A 15,336-nucleotide genomic window follows, 5' to 3' on the forward strand; every position below is an offset into this window, starting at 1 on the left:
TGTGTGTGTGTATATATATATATATATATATATATATATATATATATATATATATATATAGAGAGAGAGAGAGAGAGAGAGAGAGAGAGAGAGAGAGAGAGAGAGAGAGAGAGAGAGAGAGAGAGAGAGAGAGAGAGAGAGAGAGAGAGAGAGAGAGAGAGAGAGAGAGAGAGAGAGAAATGTTTGAAGAAATGTCTATCTACTATGTCAGCAATGAAGAAAATACGATGTTATAAAGAGAGCACATACTGCAACTGGCCATGGTGGTCGGGATAGGATGACGAAGCACCTCAGTGAGTTAAAGGAGTTCACGGTAATGGAGCAGTTTGTTAACAAGGCCGAGAAAGAGCTTGTACCACTGCTCAGGGAGAAAAGTTTAAAACCTTAAAGGAGGCATCCGCATGGGCAGCTGACCACGTGTTGGCGCATCTGCCTGTGCTTCAGTGGGTTAGCTGGATATGTGGCGGGGGTAGTGACAGTTTGTCTGGAGGCTTGGCAGGTGCTAGTTTGTCGGGAAGCCCACGGCATAGTACTGGCTTTGGAAGTAAGTTTGGGCGAGTTAGCCCTGTTAGCAACAAGTCTTCACCCAGCCCTCGACGGAGACGGACTGGGAGCATGGCGCATAGTGTAACGGTATCACATAATTAATAATAATATGTATTGTATTTATAATTCTTTGCCTATTTAGCAATATAAATGTATGTATACATGTACGTATAAGTATAGGCGGTGGGTGTTGGCGGATAAGTGTGGGGCAGACATGATCACACCACCCTACGTCACACACACACACACACACACACACACAGACACACACACACACACACCATAGAATTTTCCATAGTCCATTTATTCCCATCGATAAATAATCAGTAGCACCTATATTACATTAAGTGTCCTCCATAGTTAATTAATCTTCGTCTAATGTATTTTGGGATGTATTATTCTTAGCTATAAGTATTTTTTCCCTTGCCTTATGTAATTAGAGAGCTATAATTATGAAATATATTCATGTAGTGTGAGTACGGTCAATCCGCCCATATTTCTACTGTCAGCACTTTTCGAAGGCGCAAAGTGGCTTTTTTTTTATTTATTTATTTATTTATTTTATTTTATTTATTTATTTTTTTTTTTGCCTCCCCTGGTGGAGTCTTACAATGTCCCATTTTCTCTGTCAGAGGTACGCATAGCTTTGCCCCAGTGCCATGATTCATCCCCGGGTCCCGATGACACGCTGGGTCTTGGGACTTGGGTCAGTGGGGTCAGTGTCTTCAGTACGTAATGAACAACGCCAGATATCTAGGTCAGGCCATAAATTAAATCAGTCAGTCAGTCAATCAATCAATCAGTCCCATTTCTGTACTCACGTAGACGTTTCCAGCGGTGTACTTTTTTTTTATTTATTTCTTCTTATTACATTTTATTTATATTGTTTTTTTTATTTTATTTATTTTTTACTTAATTTGTTTTATTTTCTTATTATTTATTTTGATTTGTTTTTGTGATGATGAGCTACGTCAAAGAGAGACTACCGGCCTATGCTACCAAGTGTTTTTTTTTTTTTCAGATAATGTTGTTGTCAGCACGAAATACAACGTTGGCGTCGGAAAAGTTTTATTTTGTTTCATTATAATTAAAACCATGAGAAGCAAAACTAGGAAAATGAAGTAAAGTTGGTTATTTTTTTTTCTATTATTTTATGCATGGTATGAATTCGGTGATTTTCACCAGTAAACAACGTACAGCCTCTCGCGATTAGCAGTTAACTGACGAAAAAAAAATAAAATAAAGACAAATTGACAATATAATATCCCATTGCGAAAGACCAATCTTAACACTATGTAATTATCCATGTAGATTATTAGTATACATTGATTATCTGTTTAATAGAATTTCCTTGAACATTTAAGTGTTTCCCATTAGCTATGATCAGTTCTATGGCAGACTTTGAAAACGTCACTTTTATTTCGTAACAATGGATGTTAGAATAACATCTCAGTGGGCATGGTGGGAAGAGCTGGAGATTAGTAGAGCCAAATGGTGCCGCGATCAAGATGACAAAAGGAGACACTGATCTCGCCGAGAAAAACAGCAAGAGAAAGACATGCGCCTATAAGAAAGAGGAAAAGAGGACCTTGCATGTGGACCAGAGTAAGAGCCATGGTAACATGAGCACCAGCAATAACTTCCTCCTCTTCAGGAATGTTGTTTTCCTTTGCTGCTCTGTTCTGGCGCCGCTGACTGTCGAACTGTGCTCTTTCCAAAACCTCTGTTGTCCATCTTTGAATCAGGCCAGCCTGCATAGGGAACATTACAAACGCCATTTTAAATATTCATGGTTTACAGAAATTAAGCTTTACTTGAAAGAAACTCGTTATATAACAATATTAGGCAAATAAGGTTATCTTCATGCAAAGTAGTCACCTCGTGAAAAGCCAAAATGTGCTCGTTGAGGTTGGTCTTAAAGGGTGTGTTCGGAGCAAGCGGCCAGCCACAATAACCGGGTAGGATGTTCTGCCGCGCCACGTACAGGGGTGTTGATCCTCCCTTTCCGGTGAAGTGCTCAGCGATCAGCAATTTCATATTCAGCCGTTCGTACAGGTAAGCTTTCCTGAACAGAAAAAATGCCGTAATTAGATAAACCTCTGTGTGTGTGTGTGTGTGTGTGTGTGTGTGGAAGGTAATAAAAAAAAGGAGCCTCATCAGTGGCGAGTAGTAATGTATCTGATATCCGCCTGTGCATTTGTATCCGCGGAGCCTCCACATTGAAAATACTGTTCGCATCCGCGTTTTAACATTAAAAAAGATACGCGTCAATATCCGCAACCACATTTTCAGATAACAACAGCTCCGCCTCCTTGTCGAAGAATCGCGCAGGTTGCAACTATGCAGCTATATACTCTTTTCATTCGGAACAGCTCTTAGCACAATCAATCAGCTTATGTAGAAAATCAACATACCTTAGTAGGATGGCACAGTATGGGATAAGTCTTTGGCACTGTCGTTATTTATGACAGGGAAGAAACATTCGAATTTTGAAGTCGCTTGTGTTGCTTGTCCCATTGTATAGTTGTGATATATGGACACTGCTAGCTTGAGGAGTGTCTAGATACCTCTAGTATCAAATGGCTTTGCAGGATCATAGGATATTGATGGAGTGACATCTTCTCGAACCAACGTTCGGGAAAAATTTGGACGCCCCTGTCCATCCTGCAGTGAATGGGTACCAGGTGTAAAATTGGGAATTGTGTCCCATATGCTGGGTCTGGGTACCTAGGCCAAGGTCCCAGAGTCCCACCGCAGGCCTCACGGTCCCCGCTGCTGCTCTTCCCGCAGTGGGGCCACTGTTAACGTCTCTCCACTGGTCTCATCGCCACCGCGTAACGGGCTCAAGAATGAATAGCCTGTGTACTCCATGATGGGGTCCCGCTTCTCGGGTACATTTTTCTGAAGTCTGTGCGAGTATAATGCGCTCGCCTGTAAAGCCGATCTGCTATACCTCCGAAACTACCCACAGAATATTCTCGGAAATACTTCCATTGTGATTCCCGCACTAAATCAAATTTCCCATGAATTAGGAAAATTATTTGAAATTTAACCTAGCTTATCCCAAACCAGTGATTGGCACCTATTCTTCCAGATTTCGGAAATACTCTTCCAGTGGCATAACATTCTCTTGATCCAAGGGTATATGACCATGGTCTCCTTCATTCAGGTTTGTTTCTTGGAGAAACAATCGTATGAGCATGATTGACGCACGGGAAGAGTATTTCCGAAATCTGAAAGAGTAGGTGGTCTCCTCCACGAAAGTTTGTCTCTTAGCAGAAAATACGTCCACACATCACAGGACTCTCAGTTCCGGAGGAAAAACCTAATCAGCAAAACTTGCAGGAATCCCATGAATCCGCGATATATCCTAGAGTGCCTTGCGATGCACTGAATTAATCGCTTTGACGTCGATATACTCGTACAGTAGGGTACAATCAGGCCCTGCTGCAACTCACAGAGACGTTCAAAAACATCAAACTAATTTGATTTTACTTTACCTTTCAAATGCGTCGCGTTTACTGCTTAGTGTTTTGACATGCGACACCTCTTATAAGTAATTAATAAATCAGTCACTTGAATAAATGAAGTGAAAGAAAGAAGGAAAACAGTGTGGATCTATTGTAAAGCATAATCAATAGAATTGTAATTTTTTTAATTATCAATAAATACCAGTAAATGGTCATTTTGCAACTCAGTCTTCCGGCTTATGCATAGAAATAATTATTCAGAAGGTAATATAGATATATTTGGTGTTGTCACGAGAAGGCATTATGACTAGTGAAGTAATCTACAGTATGAAGATGAGTAGTGTCATAGGTATCAATAAATTATACTTACTTGCTATCTATAGCTTCCCTCATACCAATTTCGAAGGAAGGAACAAATTTTGTTCTGTCAGCCACTGTTTTGAAAAGTTTTGACCCTGAATTCTTGAAATTGTTAACGAAGTCAACCATATCCGGTGGCGTAGTGACTCTGGAACGGACAGAAAGAGAGGAAAGTAAAGAATCTTATGTATTTTTGGCCTTACTCTAAAATTATAGATGTCATTATTGAAATGTGTAAAAATAATGCCTACATCAAGGTGCGGGATCTTCAGGAACGTGTAACCAGACAGCTGGAAGCTATCGCAAAACAGCACCAGTTCCTTGAAGATATTGACCACAAAGCGAGAGAATGCAATCTGGTGGTGCTCAGCATTCCTGAAGAGCAAGAGATTCTGGATGGCGCTACCACGGAAGATGCTAAGATCCAGAAGGTTTGGCAAACAATGGTTCATCCGTGGGATAAGAGCACCACGAAGACTTGGTAAAGTGGCGACGGCTCATACTGGTCACGGTGGCGTCGTGGGAGGATCATGACTCCGTGCTGGAGCGAGCAAAGCGCCTGAAGGAGGCTGGCGAGACGTTCAAGCGGGTCTTTGTAAAGACACGCATCCCGCCGTGAGAGAGGACTGGAGACGACTGAAGGACACGGAGAGCAAGGAGAAAGAAAACCAGAGAACCTCGGTTGCAACATCTATATCAATTACAAGGAACATCAGTTGTATAAAGAAGTGATTGATAAATTTAGCCTGATGTGTTTTTACGAAGACCACAACAACGACGTGAGAAGTGTATAAAGATTATGACTTCGAACATCAATGCAGTGAAAACTAAATAAAAGAAATGTACAGATTCTTATTGCAATATGATAGTCTTAGTGAAACAAAAACGCGAATGAATATTAGTTTATCAGGATTTATAAAATCCAAGTGTTTGAACAGTGCTTCATTTCACTATCCCTTATGTAAATTACGTATATTCAATTGTAATTGTTGTGGTCAATAAGGCAATCTAATATAAACTTCTATGAATATATATATATATATATATATATATATATATATATATATATATATATATATATATATATATATATATATATATATATATATATATATATATATATATATATATATATAATATACAGTTTTCATTGCATTGCAATAGAGTATAAGAGTAGTCGTACGTACATGGCCTCAGATTCAACCAGTTGCTTAAGTGTTTCAGCGCGGGGTGGATACTTTGGCACAGTGAGACAGGCTGTCAGGTTACTGCGGTACACAGTTCCCACGATGAAGGAAAAAATCATCCACGCCGTTAACACCACCCGCGTCGAGTTCCTCTGTGGCAATTTCCCAGAAATCGTTTCGTCGAGGAGAGTTCCCACCACCTGTTTCACCACGGGCCACACCTGGTACTTTTCACTGTCACCGCTGTGTTTCACCTATGGAATATGAATGAAAATTAAGTAGGTATAATAATGCAAAGCAAATATCAAATTACATTTCCCATTCGTGAGGGTGTCTACCTGGACTCTCAACATGCGTACAAGTAAGTTTTTATAATAATGAATTTATGAAGATTATTATTATAAGTATATATATATATATATATATATATATATATATATATATATATATATATATATATATATATATATATATATATATATATATATATATATATATATATAATCAAATATGACAATGCCTGCCTTTTGGATACTTATGAAAAACCTACCATCAAGAGAAGAGCACCGAATACAAGCAGAACAGCAGCCAAGATGGAGCCCCAGACCTCAGTCTGCAGTGGGTAATAAAGACTCTGCCAATTGGGCTTAAGTGTAGGCTTCCCCATGCTGAATCCTAATGTGGCCGGCTCGATGAAGAACGAGAAGTCATATTTCTTCAAAAGGTTCGGAAGTATAGCTAGCTTGATTGGCGACATGAGAGCCGTGCGTACTTCAAGGCGCATCATAACCTGAAACAAACAAATACACCCCCATATACACACAGGCAACAGATCAACATTAACTCTCATCATGTTATCACGGAACACAAATGAGACGTAACAAACCTCATCCCATTCTCCATAAGGAAGAACATTGATAGAGAAGTTGAGTTTCTGTGCTATTGTCTCCAGGATTATGTAATCCCTCCCTGTTATTCTGGACTCCTTGGCGTCATCCCCCGATGTAACGTCCATCCAATAAGGTGGAAATGGAAACACGGTCATATTAACCGCCTTCCCATAGAAACTAGTGTTTCATGTTGCGTAGCCCACAAAGAATGTTGAAGAAAAATAAGTCTTAGAAAATATGTAAATATAAAAACATGTACAGCATTTTCATTTTGATATGAATTTTATTAAAACAATGACATTATAATAATGATTTTTTTTTTAAATCGTATCATAATTATGGCAATTTGCTACAAGTGTGACTTCTACAGTTTTGTGATATGAATTTTCTTAAAGATATACCATAATACCATGATAATGAAAATCTGCTTTATGAGCCTCTTTTAATAGACACCAACACATTTGAGGTGTTGGTATCGAATCCACCGCCTTCCAGAGTCTGTCACTTGTACGACAGTTTCTCATTATGCACGTTCTCCTTTATATGATGCTAAACCTAGTTTTCCAAGGCCCTTTTGATATCGGGTCAGGACTACCATGACCGAGTTTGATAGACCGTCCATCTCCATTTGCCCCCATTGCCTTCCAATGGTCGGGTACTGGCAGATTTCGCCTTATCTTTGGAACACTCTTTGGCATTCTCTGAGTCTTGAGGCCTGGGTCAGTGTCTCGGGCATGCAACGAACAACAGCAGATATCCGCTTTAGTGGGGTCAGTGTCCTGGACACGTAACGAACAAAGCCAGACTCATTAGTTAGGGTCAGTGGGGTCTACCACCTCGCTTTAAATCAAGTTAAATTAAATTAAATAATATATTGAAATATTAATTCTCTCATTTTTAGCACTTAAGGTTTAGATGCTTAATATCATTTCCTTTTCATGTTTATTTTTTTTTAGTAGTCTTTAAACATTTTCACCATACCTATAATTTAGTTTTTAATCTCAATATTTTTAAATGCAAACTTTGGTGCTTTTAAAGTTTTGCAGTGGCGCCATATGACCATGATGTTGCGGCGCCATGACCTAAATCAATCAGTCTGGGTCAGTGGTTTCAGTGTCTTCGGTCCGAAATGAACAACGCCAGACACACCGGTGGTCTGGGTCAGTGGGGTCAGTAACCTCTCATTTTAAATCAAACTAATTAAAACATCGATATACCAACCCTCTCATTTGTAAGTTTTTTTTTTTTTTGATTCTTTCCATCTTTTTTTTGTTTACTTTTTTATTGATCTTTTAATAGTCTAACCATACCTATAATTCTGTTTCTATTATCAATATTTCAAACTGCAGTTGTAGCGGCGCCGTATGACCGCGATGTTGCGGCACAATAACTTAAATCAATCAGTCAATCAGTCAGTCAAAATCAGGAAGATAACTTAATGACAAAATGCATCAATGTCGCGGATTAGTAAATCACATTCAGCTATCCAACAAACCCTCCACTTGGGACTGCTGATTGTAAAGATTCACTATATCAGGTAATTGGTATCTCGGACGATGCAGTCGATTTGCTCACTTTTTGTATTTATCAGGGAAAAGAGTATAACCATTTGCAAGAACTAGGCCGTAGTCTTGCTTCCAGCTGGCGACACGAACCACTTGGCCTCCATCTTGGCTGTAGGGCAGGTACACAAAGGCCTTCCATCTGCAGAAAAAGAAACGCTTCAAAATTCAGTGTCTCATGAAGCTCTGTTGCTAAGACTAAGTTCTAAGAACTAAGACTAAGTAAGACTAAGAAGTACCATTTCGAGCAGGACATTCTCCAGCTGGCTAATTCTCAATTATAAGTCTAGGTAGTGCCAGACGAGAATTTCTTTTCAAGCAGAAGGATGGTGGGGCAAAAAGCATATGCCTCCTCCCTCCACTCTAGTTCTTCCACCTCTATTGCAAGTAATAATGTTGTAACACCTTCCCGCCTCTCTTAGTCATTAATTGTTTCCTCCCCTTCTTGTGAGAATGTCGCTCCTTCAGTTTCTGTCAGAAATAAGTTCTCTGTTTTGGATGAAATCACAGATAAGCCATCCTTTGCATCTTCAGCCAAGTCTCCCTCTTCTTTTTTTTAGCGAAGACCCTCCATTGCATCTTCACCAGATACATCACGGTCTCCCTGTACAAAAGTTCATATTGCTAAAGTCCACGCCCCCATGACTGTCACCCACGAATGACCCCCAAGACTTTTAAGCCCCCACAGACATATAATAACAACTCTCCCACGCTTCCTCCTCAGTCCCACCAAAAACGCTCCTGGGGATCTACTGAGTCCCTAGACTCGACGAACGTTCCCCCAAGAAAGATCCCTTTGGGAGCGTCAGATGACGTTATATATCAAAGTGATTCCTCCCCATCCGAAATGGACATTTTTTATTCTTTTTTTTTTTTATCCAGAAGTACAAAAAAGTGGAGTAAACTCGTCACACTCGGTATAAGGTGAACGTAAATCTCTTGACCTCTAACTTTTTATGTGGATTACTTCTGACTCCTCCCAGTTAGTGATGTTATCATGCACTAATCTAAAGCAACTGCCTACCTAGATGTTTGGTCAACACATCCGATCATATTGACGTTATATGTGATCTCTTAGAGAATAAATATATCCTGTGTTTTGGCTGACAAATCCAGCTATGCATGTTACCCTTTATCTCCGACGTACGTTGCACATTGGTAACTATAAAAATCGAAACATATTAGTGCCTAAAAAATGTGTTTAAATGGTTTTAAGAAATACATAAAGTTTGACTAACATGCTTTCAAGAGCTGCATCATGTCTGTATTGTGAGATGTTTACATTAATCCTTACCCCTTTTTGCTGATATCGTTCGGTTTAAGGAACTGGGTGTTCATCATAGAGAAATCCCAGTAATCTCGCAGCAGACTTCGAAGCCTTGGGATGGCTAGCTTGGTTACCACTAATAGCCTCGTCTCCCACACTATCAGGCGAGCTTTGTCAGATACTTCAGCGAAGGCAGTGAGGAAGGCTTGGTCGTCGCTCACTACTGCAATCGTCAGGCACCAGGACGACGCTCTCAACTGAGACCACCGAATGACGTGAGGGAAGTGGTTAATACAAGTTTACAAGTGAACTGACATCATTTTATAGGAACAGGCGTATGATGCAATTAATATCAGAGCTTTGCAACGAGAGATCATTATGTAAGATCAGGCATTACTAAAAATTTTCCTAGAAGCCTGAATCTTTGTGTTACGTTATCCGAATTATTCACGCAGCCATAACGGTGCTACTCTTCGAGCACTTTGTCACAGTGTGCCTACCTTCCTAATAGTCCTTAATATTTCGGCCACTCACCTGACGGGCATGAGCCACCCAAGGTATAAGAGAATGAGTATGGTTCGCGCCCATTTTGTTGATCACCTCAAACACAGCAGTTCTGACACTTCCTTCACCTCTAGACCACATCAACTGCAGGTAATACTGAATAAGTACGTTACCTTAATAAATGCGATAACATTATACAGACTTCTATTATGCCTTTTTTCAATAGATTAGAGAGTAAGTTTACCTTTGACACAAGTAAACATGAAGTGGATATTGACTAAAAAAAAACGAATTAGTAATAGACATGTTTGAGCTCCAAATAAACTAAGAAAACTAATTTTGACAGTAATAATGTTGGTATAGATTGTGCAGTATTAAGGAATGACTCTTAATGGACCTACTGTTCCTATATTCTTTGTTCTGTTTACCTGAAAATTACTTTTGGATCTATATTTGTCTGGCTAGCTAACTTAATATCGTAATTGGTCCTAGCTGCTCTCGTTAGCTTTCTAACTGTTCTAGCCAGATCAGAATGTTACTCTATTTGCTATTTGGTTATGACTGCGTATATACGGGAGGAGATGGACTAAGTCATATTTTCAAATATTTTTTATTCTTATATCGAGTACTTTTTAGAGGCTAAAGTGGAAATTATTAAGGAAATGCAAAAGAGTTTTCATGAGTGGGGAAATCATCCATGAAAAGCCGATTATTCATCTCAGTGATCTCTGAAAATAGTCCTGATGAGAGCATGTGACCCTAAAGTGTTTCAAAATATAGGACAGTCAGAACGTTATTATTTTAGTTATTATTTTAAGGTCATAACAGCAATGTCTGTCTCCACATTCGATGAAAGCAGCCTCAAGTTAGGGATCAAAAACCAGCCTGCATCACCTGATGAAGAACTGATGAAGAAGACTCTCCATCCATAAAGACGATGAGATTACAGCGAAGAGAAGCTGCATCCTTCCGTGGCCATAGCACATCTTCATAACCACCTGAAAAATACACATATCTTTCAAAGCTGATGACCATTTCCTAGTCTTCCGAATGTATTCCAAAAGCGAGCTTTGGTTATGCCTAGATATATTTACTCAAATTTATAATTCATGAAAATATATCAAATTCAGATTAATATAAAAAACTGCTACACATTTTCCACAAACAAATTTAAGTATGCATTTTTTTTTTTTTTTTAGTGCTGATAAATTCATTGTAACCTGCAGATACCTGTCTTGATGTAAGACTGATAGTGATAATCTTTTCTCTCTGCTGATGGAAATGATGGCGGCAGAGATCGGGTCACAAATGTGGCAGCTGTAACTGAGACCCACAGCAGACCCCCTAGAACCTGCACCATCTCTTGCCTGCACACATGGGGAAGATAAGAAGAACTTGAGGATTTCTGGATGCTGGAGTCCTGTTGGACTTGTATTGCTCAGTCTATACTGAGGTGCTGGTATCGTGTTTAACATCTTCCTGACTCTGTTTCTTGTGTGGCGGTCTCTCGTGATTAACGTTCCCGTTTATATGTGTCTCACCCGAGTTTTCCTAAACCTTTTGGTGTTAGGGTTGCATCTGTTATGGTGGCATTAAATGTATCTTCCGTTTCTGTGAGTCCCTGTAGATATCCTAAAGTTGGTCACTAGCACTTCCCAGGCATTTCTGTCTGCCGCCCTGCTATCCTTAATAGGAACTTATTACCGGATTTTGAGTCCGTGCATTATTCTTAGAACACTATTACACACATTTCGACTCCATCCCTGTAATTACAGACGGTTCAAAATCAGAGGAGAGAGTCAGATTTGGTGCTATCGATGTACCACATCGACAGGCTACCACATCGGATTTTGCTGGGCCTCGCACATGTTAGAGATCAGGGGAATGAGAATGCCGATCGGCTGGATAAAGAGGCGGCAACTAGGTCTCCTCCTTCCAACCCCATTCCCTTTCATGACTTATACTCCAGTATAAGGGTGGCAGTTCTTGCTAGTTGGCAGGGCAGATGGGAAGATTTGGTTGCCACCACTAAGATAGACGTATGTCCATGTGCAAGACCACCGCTCAGAGACTGCACTGGGCCTTCTCCAGATGGGTCACACATGCATGTCTCACTCAAGGTTACCTCATGTCCCATGAGACCCACCCATGCATTTTGTGATGGCTGCTTCCTTCCCCTCACAATGCGACCCTTTCTAGTGGAGTGTCCCAGTCTGGTGAGCTGCAGGAGCGATATCTTTTCCGTTGTCGCGATGAGGATGGGACTTTCCAGATGTCGCTGATACCTGGAGAGAGGGCTCTCTCCCCGAGACATGAGATTCTTATATTTATGGAGAAGGGTGGTCTTTTAAACAAATTATAGATTACTTTTTAACTGTTCTTCTGTTTATTTCATAAGTAATATAGTATCGAGCAGAACTTTATCTTTGCACTGGGTGACCATGGAGGCAAGTGAGAAAGACCTCTAACGAACAACGCTAGGTCTTGGTGCCTGGGCCAGTGACTGTTTACCTCCCCTTACAGTGTGACACTTTCTGGTAGAGTGTTCCAGTCTGGTGGACCTCCGCGAGCAATGCCTCTTCCCTAGTCGTGGTGAAGATGCAACTTTCTGCATGTCGCTGATACTTGGAGAAAGGACTCTTTTCCCGGGACTTGTTAATCTGTCATTATAATCGCAAAATCATTCTGAAAACCAATGTAACGTCAATTAGAGCCTTTTGAAAGTACCCGATGTGCGGCGTAAGAGGCGTTTCAGAATATAGTCCTAAGTGCGATTATGTAAGCTTTAGCGTAGAGACAATGCAAGGTTATCACATTCTATACACATCCTCGTCCTTCTACTTCATTTTCTACCAAGTGATCCCGGATGCTGCAGCTAGAAGACAACTCTCAATCATTCGCCTCTGCTTCACTCACACCAACGTATTTATCGATCTGCCTACAAGGGTGAATAAAATGGAGTGTTTACTTAAGCGTTTGTCCGGGATTAATCTATAGCTAAGGGATTTTTTTCCTAAGTTCTCAGGAAGATAAACGATTGCTAAATGTCGAAACCTACATAATCCTTTATCGTCATCACCATTGCCATCAGTATCTTCATCGACACCCACTACTGGTCAGTAATGTTAAAGGATCAATACTTTTAGCCGTATATGTTTTGCCGATCTCAGACATTCAGAGAGAGAGAGAGAGAGAGAGAGAGAGGGTTAGTTTTGTGTCTTGGCGTTTAGACTTGAAATAGATAGCAAAGTCTAGAATCATATATTTTCCTAGTTTCAGTTACTTGACATCTAAGCATTTTTTTTTTTTTTAAGGACAGACTCCATATTCCTGAAAACACAAACGAATGGCAGTTCGATTTCATATGACTTCCTTCCCTTGATATTCATGACGTGCACCTAAGTATCGACCAGTTCGTAAGGCTGAATAGTGAGCGTTAAACAGGTAGGTACCGTTGTGCTGTGTCTGACCTGAACAGAAATCAATAATTCAAGCCAGTTGGATCCATGACCAGGAACGATGAGTGCTGCATCTCGAAGACGAAGAAGAAGCAACTTTGTACTAGGGTCAGATCTTGAAAAACACTTATCAGTCACAAAATTAATAAGAAACAAAATGAAATTGAACAAGTACTATGCTGTTATATATATATATATATATATATATATATATATATATATATATATATATATATATATATATATATATATATATATATATATATATATATATATATATATATATATATATATATAATATAACGTGTTAAATAAAACTGAAAGAGAGAAAAGATATAGAGGTGAATAACAGGAGGGAATTATAACAAATAGATAGTGAAAAATTCTATAATACTCTGTAACAACGAAAAAAAAAGTAATGTGGAGGTGATGAGAGAGATGACAAACATAATTAAAAATAAGACACATACGTAGAGAAATTTGAAAGAAAGATATTAGAAAACGAGCATTATAAATTAAACGAATTTCATGGAAGATCAAATATGAGGAGCTAAAGTTTGCAGCATAGGAGAGAGAGAGAGAGAGAGAGAGAGAGAGAGAGAGAGAGAGAGAGAGAGAGAGAGAGAGAGAGAGAGAGAGAGAGAGAGAGAGAGAGAGAGAGATTGCAATAATAAAAATGTTGATTAAAAATGCAAGATATGAAATGAATTTCTCTCTCCCTCTCTCTCTCTCTCTCTCTCTCTCTCTCTCTCTCTCTCTCTCTCTCTCTCTCTCTCTCTCTCTCTCTCTCTCTGACAATGACAGGCCAACCAGAAGGCAAGTGAGGAAAACACATAACGAACAACGCTGGACCCTGGGGCCTGGGTCAGTGGGGTCAGTGTCTTGGCCACGTCACAAACAGCGCCAGATATCTGGGTCAGTGGGGTCAGTGCCATGGGTACGAAACGAACAACGCCAGACGCACTATTCTGAGTCAGTGGGGGTCAGTTCCCCCTTATTTTAAATTCATTATTTGAAATACCATCCCTCTCATTTTTTTTCACTTAACTTTAATTTTTGGTAGGTGGGGTCTCATCCAAGTTTGTTTTGTATACCCACGTTTTTTGTGATTTGTTTTTCCTTCTTTTATTTTTACCTTTTTTGTTTTTAATATCAATATTTTAACCAGTAATCATTGTTGTTTTTAAATTTTTACAGCGGCGCCGTATGACAGCGATGTTGCGGCACCAAACACTAAACTAATCAGTCAAATACATTTGTTTCTCTCTCCATTACATTTTCTGTTCCTCAAATTGCGCATAACTCCATCGCAATTCTATTTATTTCACCAGATGCTTTGCAGGTTCTCCGGGCTGTTTAAGTAATGTATTCTCTCTCTCTCTCTCTCTCTCTCTCTCTCTCTCTCTCTCTCTCTCTCTCTCTCTCTCTCTCTCTCTCTCTCTCTCTCTCTCTCTCTCTCTCTCTCTCAACCAGAGATCTAGTTACTTTCACCCTTTAACTTTTTGCTATGGTCATCAGTTGTAAGAGTTATATCATTGTTGAAGATTGTTTGCACAGAAACGAGAGAGAGAGAGAGAGAGAGAGAGAGAGAGAGAGAGAGAGAGAGAGAGAGAGAGAGATATTAGCTATAGAAATCTTAAACGAAACTACGCTGCAAAAATTACTGCCTTAAAAGCTGTAAGTAATTATAGAAAGAAAAAAAAATAGAAAATAGCAGTTAGGGAGTGGGTTCATTTATGCATTCGTAGGAAAAGGGGAATCACTGTAAAGAATTCCTCCATCATTAGGTATCAGTTATTACATTGGTTAACAATATATTACTACTGTCAATAAAATGAAAGCATAGTTTAATTTTTGCACGCTTGATTTTATTGTATTATCTGTTGACGTGCAAATCATTGTTATTGACATCATCATTGGGTAATCGTGCAGACTTAATACGCAGACTCTCTCTCTCTCTCTCTCTCTCCCCAGTATGTTTTGTGTAGCCAGCTGCTCTCTCTCTCTCTCTCTCTCTCTCTCTCTCTCTCTCTCTCTCTCTCTCTCTCTCTCTCTCTCTCTCTCTCTCTCTCTCTCTCTTCCCAACCCGCTT

The 15,336-nt window shown here is 39.6% G+C and overlaps 1 protein-coding gene across 1 annotated transcript in view; it reads right to left on the reverse strand.

The window, feature by feature from the left end:
• Positions 1-1,617: 1,617 nt before the first annotated feature.
• The window catches only part of LOC135108593 (ionotropic receptor 21a-like), a 17,407-nt gene continuing 3,688 nt past the window's right edge, over positions 1,618-15,336 (reverse strand). Inside the window, exons 3-13 of the mRNA XM_064019753.1 lie at positions 11,017-11,153; positions 10,681-10,784; positions 9,817-9,930; positions 9,310-9,539; positions 8,029-8,157; positions 6,450-6,630; positions 6,114-6,353; positions 5,564-5,817; positions 4,387-4,524; positions 2,425-2,611; positions 1,618-2,297 (exon numbers count right to left, since the gene is read on the reverse strand). Of these exons, the coding sequence (XP_063875823.1) occupies positions 2,025-2,297; positions 2,425-2,611; positions 4,387-4,524; positions 5,564-5,817; positions 6,114-6,353; positions 6,450-6,630; positions 8,029-8,157; positions 9,310-9,539; positions 9,817-9,930; positions 10,681-10,784; positions 11,017-11,153 (1,987 nt within the window). The 3' untranslated portion in view covers positions 1,618-2,024. The remainder of the gene's footprint in view (positions 2,298-2,424; positions 2,612-4,386; positions 4,525-5,563; positions 5,818-6,113; positions 6,354-6,449; positions 6,631-8,028; positions 8,158-9,309; positions 9,540-9,816; positions 9,931-10,680; positions 10,785-11,016; positions 11,154-15,336) is intronic.

The sequence above is a fragment of the Scylla paramamosain genome, chromosome 17, assembly GCF_035594125.1.
Source record: "Scylla paramamosain isolate STU-SP2022 chromosome 17, ASM3559412v1, whole genome shotgun sequence".
NCBI lineage: Eukaryota > Metazoa > Arthropoda > Malacostraca > Decapoda > Portunidae > Scylla > Scylla paramamosain.